Source organism: Scardinius erythrophthalmus, assembly GCF_964197995.2.
Source record: "Scardinius erythrophthalmus genome assembly, chromosome: 5".
Lineage (NCBI taxonomy): Eukaryota > Metazoa > Chordata > Actinopteri > Cypriniformes > Leuciscidae > Scardinius > Scardinius erythrophthalmus.
In genome coordinates this window covers 11,231,115-11,252,860 of record NC_138225.1, presented here as the reverse complement: position 1 = coordinate 11,252,860, position 21,746 = coordinate 11,231,115, and the positions used below count along the sequence as shown (strand labels likewise).

Here is a 21,746-nt window from a genome sequence, read left to right as displayed (position 1 = left end):
ACAATCTACAAACCGCTAACCAAATCTCAACAGCATTCGTGACCAGAGCGCATTTGAATAACAAATTAGACATAATGGTATAATCTGACAAGTATCTATCCATCACTATATGTCTGTAGCTGTTGTTTATTTTGGAAAAAAATATGCAAATATAACACCTTTTGAGGAGCTTGTGGAAAGCTCCGATGAAAACTACTGTCATTTAATGTCCGCTGACACCATCACAAAATCACATTATAAACCAGAGATACAATTTTACTCTCTTACATCAAAACTACTGTCCAGCAAATTATGTATATTGTTACACAGAAACATGTACTATCAAGGTTGTGGTCAATGTATTAGTGATGGAAAGTCTGATTATTTTCCGTGAACTGGTTCTTTCGGAGAGTTCATTTCAATGAACTGGTAAAAAAAAACATTCACCAGTTCGTTTTTATAATCACTCTATGTCACATATATGCAATTCTAATATTAAAGGCACCAATAATGAAATGTGAAAGTTTTAGATGTCTAAAGCATATAGTGAATAAACTAGTCTTAATCAACTTTTTACATAAACCCTTTCATTTCACCCCTCATTCAAATCAACTGCCCAGAACTGTTGTAACCATTAACAGGCTCTTGACTCGAGAGAGAACTGCAATGTATTGCTTTTGACTCGAGAACTACTGCCATCGGATCACTGTTATATTTCCAGTACCTTTTATTTGCTTTACTTTATGCTTTTTAGCAAAAGACATCAGAAACATTCATTTTGCCCCAATTATGAAACCCTGGGCTCACAGTTCTCAGTATGTCGGACTCAGACATGCCAGAAAGACTGTTCTCAGTTGTTGGACTAACTGGAGCACTGAATGAGTTGGTAAAAATCGGCATCATAGGATCTTATACTCTTGGATATTGGCTCATTTCGAGATGGAGTGACTGTCAGAGTGTCTGAAAGTGAGTTTGATTGAGTAACTTGTGCCATGAAGTATTTCAGACAGTTCAGTCCAATTTGGTGAACTGGTTCAGCCAGTTCACACAAAAAAAAAAGGGATCAAAAGAATGATTCTTTCACGAACTGGACATCACTACAATGTATGATAGCAATTTCACCCTTGTAGCTCTTTTCTAATTGGTTAAATCCATGGTTCTACAACGTCTGCCCTACAATAATTGTTAGAAAGTAAAAAATAAATAAAAAAGGCGTTTATACCATCAGAAACTTTCAGAAACAGGACAAGGAAACATAAAATAGTAAATATTATAAGAATTACAATTACTTTAGCTAACAAAGGATAGCTTTCCATTCATATTTAGAAGGTGCTCACCGCTTTTGGTGAAGTTCACAATAGTTCTTCCTGTCTATAATTAACTAGCACACACATAAAGACAGGTGACTACTTTTCTTTTCTAGTTCAAACAACTTCAAAGCAGTTGAATTGACACACCAAACACAATGACACCTCACAGAAAGCTTAAAACACTGCAATAAGTGCACTTGCTTTCTATCGCACTGCGTTTCCCTTTGTATTCCTGTAATATGCAAATAATCAACAATCACAAGACTGGCAGCCATTTTCTGTCATCTACACACATACACAAACACACACATGCAGAGAGACGACAGCCTTTCAAACTATAAACTCCAAAATCACTCTTACTCGCTGAACAGTGGGTTAGGTAAACAGACGCACACACACAAACACTCATGAAAAGAAGTCTTACCTTGTCATCGATGTCACTCTCGCTGTCACACTGTAAGGAGATAGTGAGAAGAAAAAGATATGAGAGAATTATTCAGCATTATCCGACCTCATTATCGGTTCAGGTATGATTTTTACGGCTTCTCTTTTTTTCGTTCTTTCAGTGACACCTTTCAACAAAAATGGAGGTGATGAAGGGCATAAAGTGATACATTTGAAAGAGGCTGCCATGGTTTTAAAGCGAGACACCATAAAATCGAACTTTTCCATGGGTTTTTCAGTTCAGTGAATGATAATGGATAGTAAGGTAAGGGGAAATTATTCGTATACGGACAAAACGCTTTCAAATTACTGGAAAAAGGATTGTGCAGCAGCCTGCCGGTGCTGAGACGAAAACGTAAAACTTTAAAAGTGAATTTCACATCTGAAATTGTCTCATACTTTAGCTCTATGGTGCGCTGACAGCATTTAGAGGAACATTTTTAGGAGTCAGTCCATTCAAAGTTTTTTATATACAAAGTTTCTACATACATACAAAAGAAAATTATTTCACTGTAAATTATTTCGCCTTGGCTCAGAGTTTGGCCTATGGTGCTTCCCGATCCCATTAACTTCTCTTTTTCATTGACATTTTCCACTTACTCTGTACTATATTTGTCAAATACAGAGGCAAAAACCCCAAAAAAGTGCATTTAAACTGTCTTGAAAGTTGAAACGAATAATATAACAATATATAAGTACAACAGATCCCACCAGCAACTCATTAGCATCTGTGTGTCACTTTAGCCAAGACATTTTCTTCTGAAGATAAATCATTGAATTACTCGATCCAGATCAAAGTAAATCTGTGGTACTACAAAGCTAGTTGAGAAAGGTGAAGGGTGTGCAGGGAAGAGGCTTTATAAAGGACTAAAACGAATTAACAAGGGACAGTGGAGCACAGAATATGGCCACCAGTACAAACTTTAAAACATCAACAAAAAAAATGTACACAAAAAATTCTCACATTAGGATACAAGGTCTCCCTCTCTCCATGTTACAAAATACCCTCTAAAACACTTAGCAGACGCTGGAGTGCCGTATTCCTCCATAAATTTTTCATGCCAGGCCATTATTGCACACTCTTGCGCTTCTAGCCTTTCATTTGAACGAGTGTTGGAGGACATTTCGGGTCTCGCGGCATAAATGGACTACAATTATGCATATGCAAATGAGCAATTACAAGCCATTTGCACTTAAAGGACTGATCTCAACCACTCACTTTTGTTTTCTTAATGAGGATTTGAAGTTTGCTTTTTTTCTCATCCTAAAATGAACATTTTCCATTCAATCTTCTTTATTCTCCATTTAGAATAAGATTGTTTGTTTAGATCTGTGTTTGCATGTATTCGTTAATGAGAGACATTCACGAGTGTAAAGTCTATAGGTAAACGCGACTCCAAGACTTCCCAACCAGCTGGCCAATTAACTGTTGCAAAGAAAATCAAAGTTGTGGGTGACGGAAGAGTGGTTTGTTCAATATGTTTTACTGTTGTGTAAGACAATTATACAATTGTACAAAAATACACATCTTCACAAATATCCAGTGAACAAAAATGATGTATGCTCAATACACACATACTTAATTATAACAAAAATTGAGAGCAAAAAGGTCTGTTATACTCATATCACTTCTATAAGAGCTGTTTTTAATGCCAAGTCTGTCTGACCGTTTCTCCTCCTAATCTCCTCCATAGCTTTAAAATATAGAATTATGTGTAGAATTCAAATTGGTCAGATACATTTTGTGGCTTGCACCGACTCGATCATATGATCTACTCTGTGCTATCATGTCTCTGGACCGGAGGAGACTGTGTGTACGCTCTGCGGTTCGTGTGACACTAATGGAAAACCAGACTTCATTTGCCCCGATGGAAAGCATTATTACACTGTCTGAATCATTCCGTATCCCTTATATTCACCGTATAGAAAGTAGTAATTGTGTGAACAAGTGATAGATTTTAGCTGCAGCTTCAGCATCTATTTGGGGGCGGGACGCTTTAGATTCCTGAGCATGTGATTAGACAGAAAATCTGATGAGAAGCTGGAGAGCAGAATGATATCATCAAAATCGTTGATCCATATTGGCCTATCAACTGTTTGGTTACCAACATTCTTAAAAAAATCTTCTTTTGTTTTCAACAGAAGAAAGAAATTCATACAGGCTTGGAAAATCTTGAAGGTGAGTAAATGATGCCAGAATTTTCATTTTTGGGTGAACTATCCCTTTAAAGGGCCTATATGCGTTTTTCTGAAATTTAAACTCGCGACTGACACCTGTGGCCAAAAAACGGAACTGCTCTTCCTTTCTGCTCGCTCTCGTACGTGCACACTTCACAAGTCATCCGCTGCAAAGAAGTCAACATTATGTTTACAGAGGTAAGAACAGTCAAATACATATATTGTTTGAGAAACTAAGGCTAATTGCTGACTAGCGGTGGTGGCAGAGTGATCTGAAACGTTTAACATGAACGCGCTTGACGTCACATCCGCAGACAGCGCGCGAAAAATCCGACCCGACAGAAAATAGGAAAAATAGGATACAGGCTTATAGGTGCACCCACTGTGAGCTGACAAGGTGTCAGTATGCTCATCAGGAGATGTTTGAGTCATAAATGGTCAAATAAAAAGGCTATTGTTACGTTTATTTTGGGGAAAAAGTTGCATATAGCCCCTTTAAGGCAAACATTTTGATTTCATGGGGACTTTAAACTAATGTGAACGAACAATGGCAAGTTGTATTTTAGTATTGCTAACGTTTACAAAGACTAATACTGTAACAAATGTATTGTTCATTGTTAGTTAATGTTAGTGAGTGAATCTGGTTAAGTCTCCAATCTGGCAAACATCTGGTCATCTTTACATTCAAATCTACTGTATATCAGGAAACAAAGAAATGACTGGGGAGAAAGAGACGAGGAAAAGCACATCTCTGTCTTTGGCTGTTGATGCCCATTATCACCCTTTGAATAGGTTTGAACCAATGACGACAGGTCCAGCTCAAACCAGCAGACTTCATAAGCAGATTTCTCGTGGTTTAATTTGTTTGTGCGTGTGTAGAGTCTTTGTATGCAGAGGCTACGCTCAACGCTCATCCTCCCACACAGGGTTTTGCCGCACTCTTTCCTATAGCTAGCATGAAAATAAAGATTAGACAAAACCTGCAACCAGGGACAGGAAAACTCTCAGAGCGGTCTTAAATTCAAAAGCCTGCATTCGCTCTATGGAAATTCAGCACAGTTCAGCAGCAGTGCGCTTTTGTGGGTATAGATGTTTCAAGTACATTTGTGTGAGTCTGTGCTGTGGATTAGAGGCACACATTCATTGACTCTGTCCTTGCAACACTGGCTAAACAAATCCTAATTGCTCAGCTCTACTTGTCACAAGTCATCCACTGTAGGTCCAAGGCATTAGCACAAACAATGTGGCACAGCCGATTGTCAATCATGTTCTTATTCAGGTGGGATTTTCTGGTTAGGCGATGTGGATGTTAAACAGTTCAAAGCAAACAGCTCTGTCAGTGATTCAAACACGTGGTTACATTTCTCTGCTCTAGTAAGTAAAGACAATAAAAGGCATGTTGTGTTTGACTGTATCCTGCATAAAGGCCATTGCGGCTAACATCCAACCCTGAATGTAATGTTTGCTAGCCTATAATACGATTGAACGCATTCGCGTGGGTGTGAATATGTGTGCACTTTGGGCACACCTACATCCTGTGCGGCAAAAAGAGGCCCAACTGAACCAAAAAGAATAGAAAAAGGTAGACCTGAGCAAAGAGCAAGAGGACACAAACAGGAAGACAAGGGGAAAGATCATTCAGATTAGACCGCACACATTTAAATTCCGAGAAACAAACATTTGGAGTGAGAAAGGCATACAATAGCAACCTTTCAAAAATTGTACCATGAAAAGACCATTAAAAATACACACAAAAAAAAAACATGGTAATACTACCATTTATACTGTAGATAATTATGGTAATCAAATCGTATCAAAGTTTCATGGAATTTTCACACGATTCCATATTTTTATATATATATATATATATATGTATGGAGTAATATTTTATTTTACACACATGCATTTTTTTGGTTTAAAATATAATATGTACAGGGGCTGTGGATATATAATGTACATATACATTAAAAATACCAAACAATATATATTTTTTAAAGTACCATTATACAATGATGAATCCCACGGTAGCCTACTAAATTACTACAATATTAAATCAGATTAAAAGTAGCATAGTGCCTGTTTTTTTTTTTTTTTTTTTGTTCTTTTTTAAGTACCTTATGTAAACGCCATACATGAATTTTAGCACCATGGTAAAAAATTATACAAAAAAGTGCACAAAACATAAATCTTTAAATATGACACACCTGTGGAAAGGTTGTGAAAGACAGTAAAGAAAGCCAAGACAGAAATCAAATACTGCTATAAACGCAGCAGACGCAGGCAGAGTAGAAAAACATATGAGAAGGACACTGAGCAATACAATTAAATGTCGTGTTATGTTTACTTTGGACATTACAGCTTCTCCTGTCATCTCCCGTGAAGATGGTTTTGACATTTAAACAGCTTTCTTCACATTTGCTGTGCGTGTTTTATTTACAGACTCCCTCATGAACACTGCGGCACGTCCGCGTGCGTGTGTGCGTCAGTGAGCGAGTGTGATTTATTCACAGCGAGTCTCACTCTGGACCCCGTGGCTTCAGTTTTGGCCTGCTGACGGGCTCATATATTTCAGCTGAAATGGGAATGGGAGGAGGGGTGGGGGAACTGTCTAATATTTCAGAACATTTTCCTGGCAGCATTTTAATAGACACGCACACCAAGGGGGGGGGAAGACAATAAGCGTTGCGCATCCCGGAGCACATTAAAACCGACTGCCCAAATCAATAACACAGTTGCACCTGTCACATGCTGAGGAGATTGGGAATGAATTGGCCTTGGAGGGGGAGTGAGAAACTAGCCTGACGACAGCCATGCTGGCTCAACATCAGCGTCTGCCTGGGGATGTCTGGATGAATACTGATTCCAGCAGTACAGGATGCCAGAAAGACCAAAAAATATGCAAAACCAGATCTCAGCACCTTCCGTGAATACATTTCGGTGTCAGCGCCATGGCAACAGAACAACAGTGACATCATCGGGGGCTGTCAGCACGTGCAATAATAATGAGGCCTGTCTGCTGCTAATCTGACACAACAATAACCATCTAGTGATCTGTATTACAGAGAAAAGAACACTGACAACAGTAAATGTAGACATTTGTCTTAAATATGTTTACTCAGGGAATATCCTCATCCAAAGTCTTTTTTATTATTTCGAATGACGATGTTTTAAAGGGTTTGTTTCCCCCAAAATGAAAAATCTGTTCTCATTTACTCACCCTCCTGCCATTCCAAACCCGTAAGACTTTCGTTCATCTTCAAAACACAAATGAAGATTTTTTTTTTCATGAAATCTGAGAGCTTTCCGTCCCTCCATTGACAGTCTAAGCAACTACCACTTTGACGCTTCAAAAAGTTCATAAAGAGATCGTAAAACTAGAGAGAGATCTCTTAGATTTAATTTAAAATATCTTCATTTGTATTTCAAAGATGAATGATAGTCTTATAGGTTTGGAATGGCTTGAGGGTGAGTAACTGATGACAACATTTTTTTTGGGTGAACTATCCCCTTAACACAGAGATAGAAAAATACCTCAAGATTATACTGATGTGCAATTAAGTGTTGTTTTTGTTGACTTAAACTCAATAATTGAAATACATCTGAAATGAAATACAAAATTAGATGAAAAATGTAGGCTTAAAAACGTGAACAAAACTTAGAAATGTTGCCGTGGAAACTAACTAAAATAAGTTAAAATAGAAGTTGAAGTGTTAAAATGACTAAAATCTGAAATAAAATAAAATTATTATAAAAAAAACCTAATAAAAAAGTCAAAAGACAAAAGACAACAAAATTATTTAAACCTAAATGAAAACTGAAATCAAAAATAAAAGCTAAATCAAAATATTAATAATTATGATATTAGTATATAAATAAAGTCTGTAAGGAGAACTTTTTGGAAACATACTTGAAATCGTATTTGAGCCATAAAAACATTAAATATTTTTTCTAAACTAATCAAAAAACTAAAACAATGCATATGAGCGATGACTAAACTGAGTCACTGAATCATTTTATTCTTCTTAGAGCGAACCAACTTGCTCAAGGTCAATCGAGCAGGATCAAGCTCGGCTGTTACCTCATAATATATAATCACAGAGGTTAAAGGATTAGTTCACTTTTAAACTAATTTTAACACTTTTAACGCGTTTGTGACGTCACATAATACGCAATTACGTTGAAAAGGTCACGCTTGAAAAATGTCTGTCCTGAAGAAAATTTTTCTTTTAGGCTTTTTAATATTAAAGCACCCAGGACACGCACACGAAATGGGCATTTTAAACGATAAACTGACACAAATACATTTGAATATGTGTATATGGTCCTCCTTCCGCACATTTGTAAACACGTCAAACGTGACCTTTTCAACGTAATTGCGTATTACGTGACGTCACGAGCGCGCATCACAGAACAGAGCAAGGCGAGCATTTGTGCTTATAAAACTTAAACTTTATTTATTTTTGAAATGACAGATCGTTTCGCTAGATAAGACCCTTATTCATCGTCTGGTATCGTTTAAAGCCCTTTGAAGCTGCACTGAAACTGTCATTTGGACCTTGAACCGTTTGGGTCCCATTGAAGTCCATTATATGGGGGAAAATCCTGGAATGTTTTCATCAAAAACCTTAATTTCTTTTCGACTGAAAAAAAAAGAAAGACATGGACATCTTGGATGACATGGGGGTGAGTAAATTATCAGCAAAAGTTTTTTTAAAAGTGAACTAATCCTTTAACTTCACCCTAGAAGGTCAAACTGAGGTGAAGGTGAAAAGTCAAAGATATAATCTAGGTTATCAAATGTACACTTTGCACGCACAATTGTAGCAGTGAGTGAGTCGGTGAATACAACACTACAGGCTTTAAATAATTCAACACAGGACTGTCTCTGTTAGTGTTCACTTCAGGCGACTCTCCCTCTCAGTGGCCCAGCGGGAACTTGAGTCACTTTAGACAGTCTCGGGGGACTGAGCGGACATCGTCGTAGTGTAACTCCAACTAGCATGACAAACAACAGAAGGTCAATGCTCATAGGCATCGGTTACATTACTTTCTGCCCAACCACTCTATTAAATAGTCTGCGACGAATACTTTACTACAGACTGGAATTAATTATCCCCCAGAAATATTTTGTAACACCTTAGTTAACATTGGTTAACATGAATTAACAATGAACAACACTTCTACAGCATTTATTTATCTTAGGTCTGGTTTCACAGACAGGGCTTAGATTAGGCCTTTTGTTCAATTTAAGGGTAGCTTTTATAAACTTGCCTAAGAAAAAAACATTACTGGTGTGAATCTTGAGACAAAACAATGACACTGACATAATTTAAGGTATGTCAGTGCAAGATGCTTTCAGTTAAAACAGCTCAAACATGCATTTTAGTCTGGGACTAGGCTTAAGCATTTTCTGTGAAATAGGGCATAAATGTCACTTTCTATATTTACTGTACTAATACAGTTCTGAACCAACAATAACAAGCAATGAATAATTATTTATACATTTTTAATTAGCATTTAGTTAATAAATTATGTAAAAAAATATAGCTCTTAGTTAGTTCATGTTAACTAATGCTAAAGAATGAGACCTTTCGTAAAGTGTTATCAAATATCTAATTGAGCGGTAGTCAAGTTCGGTCCTAAAGAGCCGCTGTCCTGCAGAGTTTAGCTCTAATCCTAATCAAACACACCTAAACAAGCTAATTAGTGGCTAAATTTGAAATCGCCCACTAAACCCTCATTCACTGTTCCCTACGTTAGTCCACTAATACTGTTCACTTGAAGGAGTGGGCAAATTTAGACAGCCGTTGAGCGTACCTCGGCTGTACACTTGTTAATGCGGTGCGTTGTGGGATTGAATAAGTGCACTCAATAACGTCCTCTGAATTAATTCATGAATTAATTAATGAGCTAAGCACTCACCATGCTGTGACATCATCAGCACATTCAAAACCGTCGCCCCCTTCAAAACATGTTTTGGCGCCACCACTTTTTAATACAAAGCCAGTGCTAAATATCTTACCCTAAGCAACGGAAGGGCCAACAATTCCTGGAGCCTCTCACACACAAAGGCACTCTAGAAACAAAAATGACTGCTTACAATGGCAAAGGAAAGAAAAATAATCAAAACATTTTTGTCTATAAATACATCAACATCCCGACTTGAGGTCAACAAAGAGCTTTCACAGAACTTTGCCAGCATAATATTTCAGTCATGTTGCTCAAGCGCCAACCCTTCAGAGATGAGAAGACACCAGCTTTCCTTGACCCCGGCATAAATGATGGATCAAAACCAGACGCCCACACTTTGATTTGATCAAGGCATCAAATTCATGCAGCAGTTTGACATGTGACTTTGCCTTTGGGCATTATGGGAAGTGACTGGAGCAATGAGATGGCTTAAGAACTATTGATCTGATCAGGGGTTGAAGGCAGAAACTGAGAGAGAAAGATAATGATGCATATAGGAAACGAAGAGTGTGAGTTGATGTGGGAGGGATGGAGAGAGAGAGAGGAAAGACGGAGAGAGGAGATAGAGGAAAGACTTCAGAATTAACAGTCTGTTAAAGGGTAATGGACAAAAGATAAAAAAAAAAAAAAAATCTAAATACAAACTTATAATATAAACTACCAGTCCAAAGCCGTTACTTTAGTTTTCGACACGATCCTTCAGAAATTCAGTATGCTGATTTGGTGCTCAATTATTAATAATTGTTATTATTATCATTATTATTATTATTAATTTTGGCTTTTTGCTACTTAAAAAAAATTGTGAAAACCATGATACATTGTTTTTGTCAGGATTCTTTGAGTTCAAAGGAACAACATTTATTTGTAACATTACAAATGCCTTTACTGTCACATTTGATAAATTTAATGCATCATTGCTGAATAAAAGTATTAATTTATTCTTTTTCTTTAACTGGTAGTTATGGCTTTTTCAACATTGATAATGATAATAAATGTTTGAGCACCTAATCAGCATAATAAATAATTTCTGAACGATCATGGGACACTGAAGACTGGATGAATGCCTGTTAAAATTATAATATAATATAATATAATATAATATAATATAATATAATATAATATAATATAATATAATATAATATAATATAATATAATATAATATAATATAATATAATATAATATAATATAATATAAACAATGCTTAATTAAATTTTTTGAATGTCATCAACAGACAGCACAGCTTTTCTTGTTGGTAAATTGATAAAAATAATATTTTATAACCTTTGAGGGTCCTGTGGGAATCACAGATGTGTGTTTGAGCTGCCCAAGTCATGAGATAATTTACAAAGACATTACATGTGATGTCATACTAAAATGTGTCAATAGACATTCGCTATAGACCTTATGCACCAGAGAAACAAGCATGCAGCCATCTTTAGAATTTTGTGTTTGAACTTCCATTTTTGTGGTGGCTCTGTATATTCTATGGCATCGCTGTCTAAGAATAATTAGCTGGTGAAATGGATTTATTGTAGAGTTAACAAAAGTCATCATGTGCATTGTAAGGTTTAAAGTGGATGTCATAAATGTCTGTAGACAGGTAAGACTAAAACAAGCGGTTCATTCATAAATCCGTAAGATCTATGGTAATACAGATCTTTGGGAAAGGGGCGGAGCTAAAGAAGGTATGGGATTATTCAATGAGACTGTGAGAATAACATTTTAAAAGCTACAATTGGAGGCAGCAGTATGCAGAAACACTCTTTGGTACTAAATTGTTATCTTAGCAAATACCCAAAGCTTTCAAAATTAACAATTACTGTATGAATAAGTGCAAAAACTATTTTGTATAAGAACAAAATGTAAATTATTGACAAAAAAAAATAAAATAAATAAACTTGTGTAATAGTATTAATACTATGTGATATTGAGAAATAAATAACTACAGATCATAAATAAATGCCAAAAAGCAAAGGTCAATGGCATCATTAACAACACTGACTCTATTTGTGTTCTTAATAAATGTTCCTGTTCTTGTTCAATCAAGTCTGGATGGACATTACTTCACACAGAAATACATCACATTATAGAAGTTAAATGTATTTTGAATGCCATTTCATGCTGTTTTGAAGCTCTCTTGCTAAACACTGGATTCATTTGGTCGTAATCACTGACTAACGTCTGCAACCGAGCCAAAACAGTGCCGCTGTGGTTCTCAGCTGCCGGCCCATGAGAACATTCTGGAGAGAGACGTCTAACAGCATTTGGCTATGTGTGATGTGACAGGGAATCTCAAAGGAGCGTTAGGGAGTTTTTACAGCACTTAGGGCCTATTTACACTTAGTCACTTCATGAGTCTTTATCGATCGGACTGCTATCCATTTGGGTCCACACTTGGCCACATGAATGTGTGTCTGCAAAAACAATCTACTATTCCTACCAAATACATTGTAAAAAATTAAAGTGGCTGCCTTACATTTTTAAGTACAATCAACTTAGATGTTGAAGTCATTTAAACTTAAATTACATTAAACTGACTTAAAAATTGTTGAATCTTGTATAACATAAAAAAGTCGAAAATTGCTTAACTTATTTTGATGAGTTAAAGCAAAAAAAAAAAACAAATGTTCACATAACTTTCTGATCTTTTACAGTGTACGATATCCTATTTTATATGCTATTCCCCAACTTAAGCCTAGTCCCAGATTAAGTTCGAACTGTTTTAACTGAAAGTAACTTACACTGGCATATATTAAAACATTGTTTTGTCTCAATTCATACCATAATGTTTTTTTTTTTCTTTCTAAGGCACATTTATAAAAGCCCCTCAATGAACTAAGGTTTATTCCTGGCTTAATCTAAGACCTATCTGTGAAACCAGGCCTATATGTAGTAAAAAGGCTATTCCCAGAATTATTTTATATAAATAATTTTGTTTCTTCTAATTTTTGTTATCAGTAATAAGGGTTTATAGTTCACTCAATTTGATAATGAGACCAAATTAAACCTAAATAAAATCAAATATAAAAATTAGATAGTTTCCAAAGCAACATTTAACATATTGATATGAATTAAAAACATATAGACACATTTATTAAAAACAAAATGACTTAAACTTAAACTAAAATGAAAACAGAACAGGCCTATAAAAATAAAAACATACAAAACTACAACAGTATCTCAAAGATATTAAAATAACACAGTCAGTATTAAACATGAGGGTGTTTTGTGTTATATTTTCTTTTATTAAGTAAATGTTATTGTGTTACTTTAGTGTCATGCGAGTTGCCCTGGTGGTGTTTTGTCTTTGTGTGTATGCAAATACTGGCCATTTATGAACTCTGATTCATCATAAGACTTTCTATTAAACCACTAATGGTTGTTATCAGTACATTTTAAAGTAAAAAGCCAAAGTAGATTGGTATATTAGCACTAAATCACTTGATATATGCATGTGATTCTAAAATATACAGACACCAATATGCTATCCCATAATACCTGACTATAGTAAATTTAATTTTTTTTTTTTTACAGCAAGTCTTATCCAACTGTCTTGGATGTTCACACACACACACACACACACACACACACACACACACACACACATTTATGAATGGATTGCTTTCTAATCAGTATAAAAACCCAAGTGTACTGCATGTAGCCCATTACATCAGGCACATAAAACAGCAGCAAAACAGAAGCATGCAGCACACACACTCACACACAAACACAGAGCACTAGGCCGTAGGAATTTAAGTGAGGGTGCTGAAGAAATTAGGCAGGGAAGGAAGGAAATGGGATGTTGACTTGAACTGGCCTCCAGGGCAGCAAAGAGCCTGAATGTGTGCGTCTGACAGTTTGATCGAGTGAGTGGAGGTCTCCCCATGGCCTGCGTGTAGCGCACCACAGAACAGATTGAGCCTACGGGCATTTCTCTCGTCTTCAATCTCTCTCTCTCTCTCTTCTGTGTCCTCGTGTGGGCTGCAAAACACTGAGAATAAAGCGAGGATGGATGGATCAGAGACTAGACAGAGCGGGAGAGAACGAGAGAGAAAGAAGACTCAGCAGTCGAGTCATTGGTCCTCTCTGTTCAGTCTCTGTGGTGTGTGTATGCATGTATCAGTTGGTAGGAGGCTCGAGCTCTGATTTCTGGGGGCAGTCAGCCGTTTCACGCTTGACTTGTCATTCAACCACAGGGCTCCTCACAATGGATGGGTGACAGAGATTGAAGGAGGACGGCTTTCTTTTCTCTTTCTCTCTCATTTAATTTAAATTGTTCAATTTTGTGTGCATCATAGGCACGGCAAAAACACATTCAAATACATTTATATGGCCAAAGAATAATGTAATAATTATATAAAAAAAAAAATAAAAAAAAATAATAATAATAATAATAATTATATATATATATATATATATATACCTAGTGACAAATACAATCAAGCAAAGTTGTGAAATAAAAATGAAAACTCAAAATAAAACAAAACAAAAAATGTTTCATAAAAATAAATAAAAATCACATTAACAATAACAAGTCAAAATGGAGTAACCCAGTGACAAATAAAATAAAACAAAGTTGTGAAATAAAATAAAAACAATAAAGTAAGCTAAATTAAATAAGTCCAAGTGGAGTAAACTAGTGACAAACAAAATAAAACCTAAAACGAATAAAAAGTTGTGAAATAAATAAAAATGCAGAATGAAATTAAATAAACTAATAAAACAAAAAAAAATTTGTAGTGTAAGATCAATGAAAGAGCCCTCAGGGTTAGTGTAGGGCTAGAGGTTTTGTCTTTCCTCGGATGAACAGTGACAGACTGGTGAAAGCAGCTCATGATTCAGCTTTAGTCTTAAAGATTTACCAAGACATTTTGTTTTTGTATGTTAAATATTTGGCTCTTGCATTTTTAGTAAGATGATCAGTCTCTATATCTTGTCTGAGCAGATGTTCTTGTGCTCTTCCAAATGTTTGGCTATAATAAATCAGTCAATGGTGAGGGCACACACTCACACAAGTACAGTCAGTGCTGAGAGAGTAAATAGGCAGTGACCCAATCTGCTGACTTTTTTAGGCTGATTAAACTGTTGGGCTTTATTCCAAACCCTAACTGTATCCCATCCATCCCCTCCATCCCTCCATCCAACCATCCACAGTGTATGCACACATCCAGTAAGTTGTCTGAAGTGGAATATGCCACAAAACAGTGACTCTAGTGCTCACTTTATTCCAATACAGTCTTACACTATCGTTCAAAACTGTGGGGTCAGTATGTTTTTATAAGACATGAAGAATATATAAGATAGAAGAATTTGTATTGATTAGAGAAGTGACAGTAAGAATTGATTAGTAGTGACAGTAAAGACATTTATAATGTTAAAAAAGTACTGTAAAAGTACTATAAGTACTGTTCTTTTGAAATTTCTATTCCTTAAAGATAAAGAGAATCCTGAGAAATATCAAGCAGCACAACTGTGATAATAATAAGAAATGTTTCTTAAGCACCAAATCAGCATATTAGAATGATTTCTGAAGGATCATGTGACACTGAAGAATGGATTAATGATACTGAAAATTCACCTTTTCCATCACAAGGATAAATTACATTATAAAATATATTAAAATAGAAATCACTTTTTACAATATTACCGTTTTCTCTTAAACTGCTGTCTAAGAAGGCAGATTTAGAAACGGAGTTGTTGTGTTTCTATCAGAGTGGATCTGGATGTTGGGGTATAAGGAAAGATCTGTATTGTTTGTATCTGTATTTGTAGACATGCAGTAAATCAGTTTTTGTTTGCCTTGTTTTGTTTTTCATCATTGCAAGCTGTCATACGTTCTCAGTTTAGCTTCAACTGATGAAAACTTGGAGCGCAGCCTGTGAAGTGTTCTCCGAATAAAATTTTAAAAAGAGTAACAAAGAAACCAAGAGGGGAAAAAGAAAAAGGGTGAGAAAAAGGGTGAGATAAAGAGAGAGATAAAGAGAGAGAGAGAGAGAGAGAGAGAGAGAGAGAGAGAGAGAGAGAGAGAGAGAGAGAGAGAGAGAGAGAGAGAGAGAGAGAGAGAGAGAGAGAGAGAGAGAGAGAGAGAGAGAGAATCCTAAGGCATTGAATAATTTAGAGAACCAAAGGGAGGACAAAACAAAAGAGCAAGAGAAAAACACCAGCAGTTTGACCCAGCGCAATACACCAGAAATATCACAGACGAGCTCTCTCTCATTCTCTCTGCAGAAGACATCAACTAGCAGCCATATTCATCAGATCTATCTCCTCTCAAGAATAACAGGACAGCTGACATGTCAGTTCTGCTCATCCTCCCTGTGATCTTTCACCTGTGCTCTTCTATTTTCTTCCTTCTCTTTTCCTCTTTTCAGTACTTAAACTAGAGTTACTGTCAAACAAGGTGCCTGAAAATGAGGCTGGATCTCAGTAGTATTGAAATCAAGGAAAAACTGAATAATATAAATGGATTTTCCTATTGTTATAAACACAAAATAAAGATCTTTGATGAAAGGCCATATGTTGATTTGAAATACATTTCTCCCATCAACAAGTGTTGCTGGATAGACCTTTCACACCAGTGATTCCTTTTTACAGCCTTTCTCTTCTCTCACTGACTTCCTCATCCCTCTTACGATCTCCTTTTTACAACAACCTCTCCTTTCCTCTCATGTTTGTCTACAAATCCATCACTTTAACCTAATAGGCCTGACTGAGGGCAATCTGACAGGTTTGTGTGCGTCTCTATGAAGGCCACTCTCTCAAGAACTGCATTTCGTGAAAAAGCCGAGGTTAGAGTCAACAGCAGTGCTATCCCCTGCTCCGCAGCTCTGAGTGGGTCAGATGAAGAATGAGTCCATTCACCTGGAGTCTCAGAAATAGATGGACTATGTGATGTATGCTGCACATGAAACAGCAAGAGTGGGCTAAAATAGCAGGTTTCAATCTGAGTGAATGGCTTCCGTGCAATTTCCAGGAGTCTAGATGCATACTGTAGGTTGTTTTTGTTTTTTTTAATGTCCACCACGAAAATAAAGTAATTTCCTGTACCAATTTATTGTACCAGACTGCTACAATAATCTTCCGAACTAGCTGTTGAAAATTGCAAAGATTGGACGTTTTTCCAGCAAAGTCTACACACATTTTCAACTAATTTCGCCTGTGTTGTCTAAGGCACGGAGCCATTATTTCATGAACAACCACTCTGTTGCATGATGTTATTGTTGTAGCACTGATTTCATATTTACCAACCATAAATATAATATTAATAAAATAATAATAAAAAAGTTAAATAATCGAAAAAATTTACTTACACTACCATTCAAAAGTTTAGGGTCAGCAAGATAATTAAAAATTAGTTAAAAAAAAAATAAAGAAATAAATTCAGCAAGTATGCATTAAACGGATCAATAGTGACAGTAAAGACTTTTATAATGTAAAAAAAAAAAAAAAAAAAAAAATAATAATATATATATATATATATATATAAAATGAGACTTGTATATATATATATATATATACATATATATTTAAACTAATTGCTGTTCTTTTGAACTTTATATTCATAATATAAAGGTCTTGGCTACAATAAGCAAAAAAGTGAACCAGACTTTACAATTGTTTGTTTGCTTTAACAATCAGAATATTTAATGAATCTATTTATTGTATTTCATATAACTAATTACACAATGCCAATTGTTAATGATTATATTTTATTTATAATGCACACACAAAAAAAAAAGGGGAAAAAAAAGAGAAAAAAAAAAGACAAACAATCAGGATTGGAAAAAAAATGTCAACAAATTGTGCTACTTTGACAGCTCCCTCTCCCTCTCGGTTTCTCTCTGGGCGTATATTAATGGTTTGTCCCTTGTTTGTAAATGTGCCAGGTTGTGTGAGTGGCTGCAGGCTGTCTATTACAGCTCTCCTGAGGGGCTCGGCTCCATATGGCCGCGCATATGGCACTCAGCACCATCAATTAATGCTGCTACAACTCCGATTTTCTACCAGCGCTGTCTGTCTTCCGCCTGTCGTGTCTCCTCTTCTCTTCATCTCTCAGGGTTTGCCGTGTTTCTCTTTTCCCCCACCGGGGAATCGAGTGTCAAGTTGATGGTCTCAAATCTGATAAACGCAAAGTTGTCTCACGTTTGAGACATGTCTCATAAAGGGTGAAGCCGATTGGAGGTTGCTTTCTGATTTGAGGAGATGTCAGTGTGGGGGGAACGTCTTGGATTCGAGTTAAAGTTGTGTGTCGGAAAGGTTGCAATTATAACATTGTATGATCTTATTTTTAGTTTCACTACATGCACATTTAATTTGAAGTGTGTGATTTCATGTGATACATGTGGAATTACAAAAAAAGTCCCGAACCCTCCAACATCCGCAATTGGCCAAACAACTAGATAGTAGGAAAATTAGGAGTACATTCAAATGTAGGGTATGATGTTGAATGAATTGAGAAATGAGCACCTCCCGACGGATGAAGTCACCTTCTTATGCCTTATAGTTGTGTTTTTCAGACCGTGTGCAATTAACAAGCTTATTTGAATGGCAGAAGTTCCCACTGTGTGCTCCAAAAAGTCTCATTTTAAACATACTGTATGCGCACACAAAGGAAGTTCTGGAAATGTTTGGACAGCTAGTCATTTTAAAGATCAAAGTGAAATTGTGTAGAGTGACTCCAGTTCTTAAGATTTGAATTGTTTCTGTTGTCTGCTTTCTGAGGTTTCCATCGAAAGCTTGAAGGTGTTGTCAGTTCTAGAGAGAATGCCTCCATCTCATTAATGTGTGATGCAACTCAGATGCGTGATGCGCTCAGACTCACAAGCACATAAAAAAATAAAATAAAAAAAAGTAGTTCTGCTTTGCATCGAGAAAGCAAATCACTTGTCTTGTGTATCTTATGGTAGGCGAGGATTTTCTCTCTTCAAAGTAATCCCTATTCACAAAAACCCAGGAAACCCAAGACAAGACATTAACGCATCACCCTTTTCTTGATCGCCTTCCAAAAGATTTTGCATGCCTGCCAGGGCTGTTCCTCCCAGCTCTCAGTGTGTAAGCTCAATGTCTAAGATTGATTGAGTCAAGCTGCTAGTTACCATGCGAACCTAGACCGTTGCCTGGGAGACCATCACAAAATGCTTCCTGGGATTTTCAAGGTCACTGGTTGGAGCAGGTCTTGCTGAGGGGGTGGACTCCCCAACTATGAGGGCCTTGTAGGGGGGTCTTTCACAAAACCTAGAGAATACCCCCATTCAATCTTCTTTTCTGCATTGGTCATGCTTGGACTCCACAGAGGATCCTCAACAAATTTGTTGTAATGCGCTGGCATTCCTTTATTGTTAGAATTCTGCTAATAGAAACGATCTTCTACATTTTGTGGCGCCTAAACATCTATAGCTGCCTTAAGTATTTGGACACAAGTCTCAATAGAACAAATGTCTTAACTTTAATGCATTAGCTGACAAAATATGAAACCAAGTGGCATCTGCATCTTCAACATATAGTTTTACAATTATATTTCACCAATTGGACTCTTTTGATGGATCTATAAAGTTAGGTGTAGATCATCACATTAACTATGGACATGTTCCACCAACATTTGATAATCATAAAAGGGCTTTTCACACGTAAAAGAGTTATTACACGTAAGGTCATTCTTAACCTTGGGTAAACTGAATCCTGGGTTGTCTAGCTTCAAATATCACACTGTTTATAATTTATTTAACAATTAATCCTGGGTACTAATTAATTGACGTTTCACACTACATCCCTAAACCCTGGTTTACCGTTCTTATTTGCATATTGCATATTAGTGTCAGTGTCATTGGATGAACACTGAAATTTTATTACATTAAGGCTCTAGCAGTGCTCATCCTCATATTGTATATTGCTGACTGCCATCAAGTTTTCCTTGAATAGACTTTTTGAATTATAAAGGTAAGAATAAAACAGTCCCTCGTCTTCTCTCCACTTGATGCGTTTTCCATCAAAATTTGACATTTTCCCCCTCAAACACTGAAAGGCGTTTATACAACGCGTTATATACATGTGCAGTGTATACTAGTTTCTGTGGCACGTGAATATGAGGCACGCGATTGGTTGTCAGAGCTAAGCATCTAGTCGTAACATTCTAACACTGCACACGCGCTGCAAAAGCAGGGCTTCATAACCCCGGGTAAAAAGCGGTGCTAACCCCACTTCTAAATTATAAACGTGAAACTTTCCTTTACACAAAGTTAAAAGCGAGGACTGAACGACAATAACCCAGTGTTGGGTTTAGCATCGCTTTTTACCTTAGTTATCGTTCAATTCAATTTAAAATTAATAAATATTATACAGTATGTGTACACACACACAGACACAAATAAATTTCAGGCCACTGTTTTGGGAGAAAACAGGTTTGCAGAACGAACACTGTTGTGATGCTCAATGTCAGGTTGCTTTTGTTTTAGCAAAGAACATCAAATATCTAATTTCTGCTAGTTCACAGCTTGTATTCATCCTTCACTGCACTAAATTAAAGTGGAGCTAAGGTAAGCCATTTAAAACCAAGCTGGTTTCTTATCTGATGCAAGACCTCATGAATCCAGGATAGTGGTGCCAACCATATGCCAACTCAACAATGAACGACACATACTTGTTGAAAACATTGGGCCCTACATACTTTGCCCCAACGTAATTGATCAGTTCTGCGTACAAAATCTTTCTAATAAAACTTCAGCTCAAAATAAATTTCTAAGCAATGGAATGATCATAGTTTAGTTAAATAACTCTAAAGTGTTAGAACTAAACTGTATAAATAACAAAAATAGTGGGCACATATCATTATTAGTAAATCCTCCCAACATTTTATTACTACCAATGATCTGTTAGTATCATGGAAGTTATGTTGGACTTAAAACAAACACACTGAATTGACAGGATCCTGAACACTAGCAGTACTAGCTAATATTATCAAACTGAAGAAGCAGAATCCATGACACCTGACACACCAATATAAACAAAACTAACATTTCATGTTTCCATTGCAGTAGTTCCTGTCAGTCGGATTCCCCTGTTATCTAGTAAGAGGCAGCTAATTATATTAGCTTGTCTCTGCTGCCCATTGAGCTTAACATTAGGTGCTGACAAGCTAATACAATCATCTCTCCTTTTCCATCCGCTCTAAGAGAGGGATTTAGCCCTATGTTCCTCAGCCTAGTGGACTGTTAAATTGAGCGTTCGCAGAGCAGGCAGTCGAATGAGATTTGGCATGTTTAGAGTGTTAACCTTGAGAGCAGACAGGACTCTTTTACAGAAAGAAAGTGGTCATTTGCAGAGATGGGGTCAGTTCCATTTCAATTCAGGAGATACAATGGAATTCCACGTGTAGTACTGATTGATTCCTACACTTCTATGTACACTTCTCAAGTTGCCTAATGAATTCAATTCAACTCCTCTTGAACTGTCCGAATCAAAAGAATTGACCCATAACTTGGAAAAATTGGAAGTTGTGGTTCTTGGTAGCTAAAAGCAACTCACTTTCTGGTTTCATACCACAGTTTGCTTATAATAAATGCTATGAGAGTCAAACAGGCACAAGTAACCACCGAAAGATTTTGGTGTCAGAGCGATGATACAGTGTGTACATATTAAGATTAATCCAAATAATATTTCGTTCTGTTTATGGGGATCAGCCCTGGAGAACAAACCACCACTAATGGACAAGTTTTGGCCTAGGCTGCTGGAAATTGAGTGACAAAAGGACCGGATTCCCTTAGGTCACAGCATTTTGTGACATCTCTTTTATTAATTGCTGGTCAATGTAAACGTATGCTAGATGCACACATTTTGCTGCTGCATTGCATCTTATTTCCCCACCCCCAG

The 21,746-nt window shown here is 36.5% G+C and overlaps 1 protein-coding gene across 8 annotated transcripts in view; it reads right to left on the bottom strand.

Moving 5' to 3' along the window:
• fbrsl1 (fibrosin-like 1) overlaps positions 1-21,746 on the bottom strand; it is a 317,505-nt gene that overhangs the window by 100,364 nt on the left and 195,395 nt on the right. For all 8 annotated transcript variants that reach the window (XM_081366875.1, XM_081366868.1, XM_081366873.1 and 5 more), the window contains one exon: positions 1,714-1,743. In XM_081366875.1, the coding sequence (XP_081223001.1) occupies positions 1,714-1,743 (30 nt within the window). The remainder of the gene's footprint in view (positions 1-1,713; positions 1,744-21,746) is intronic.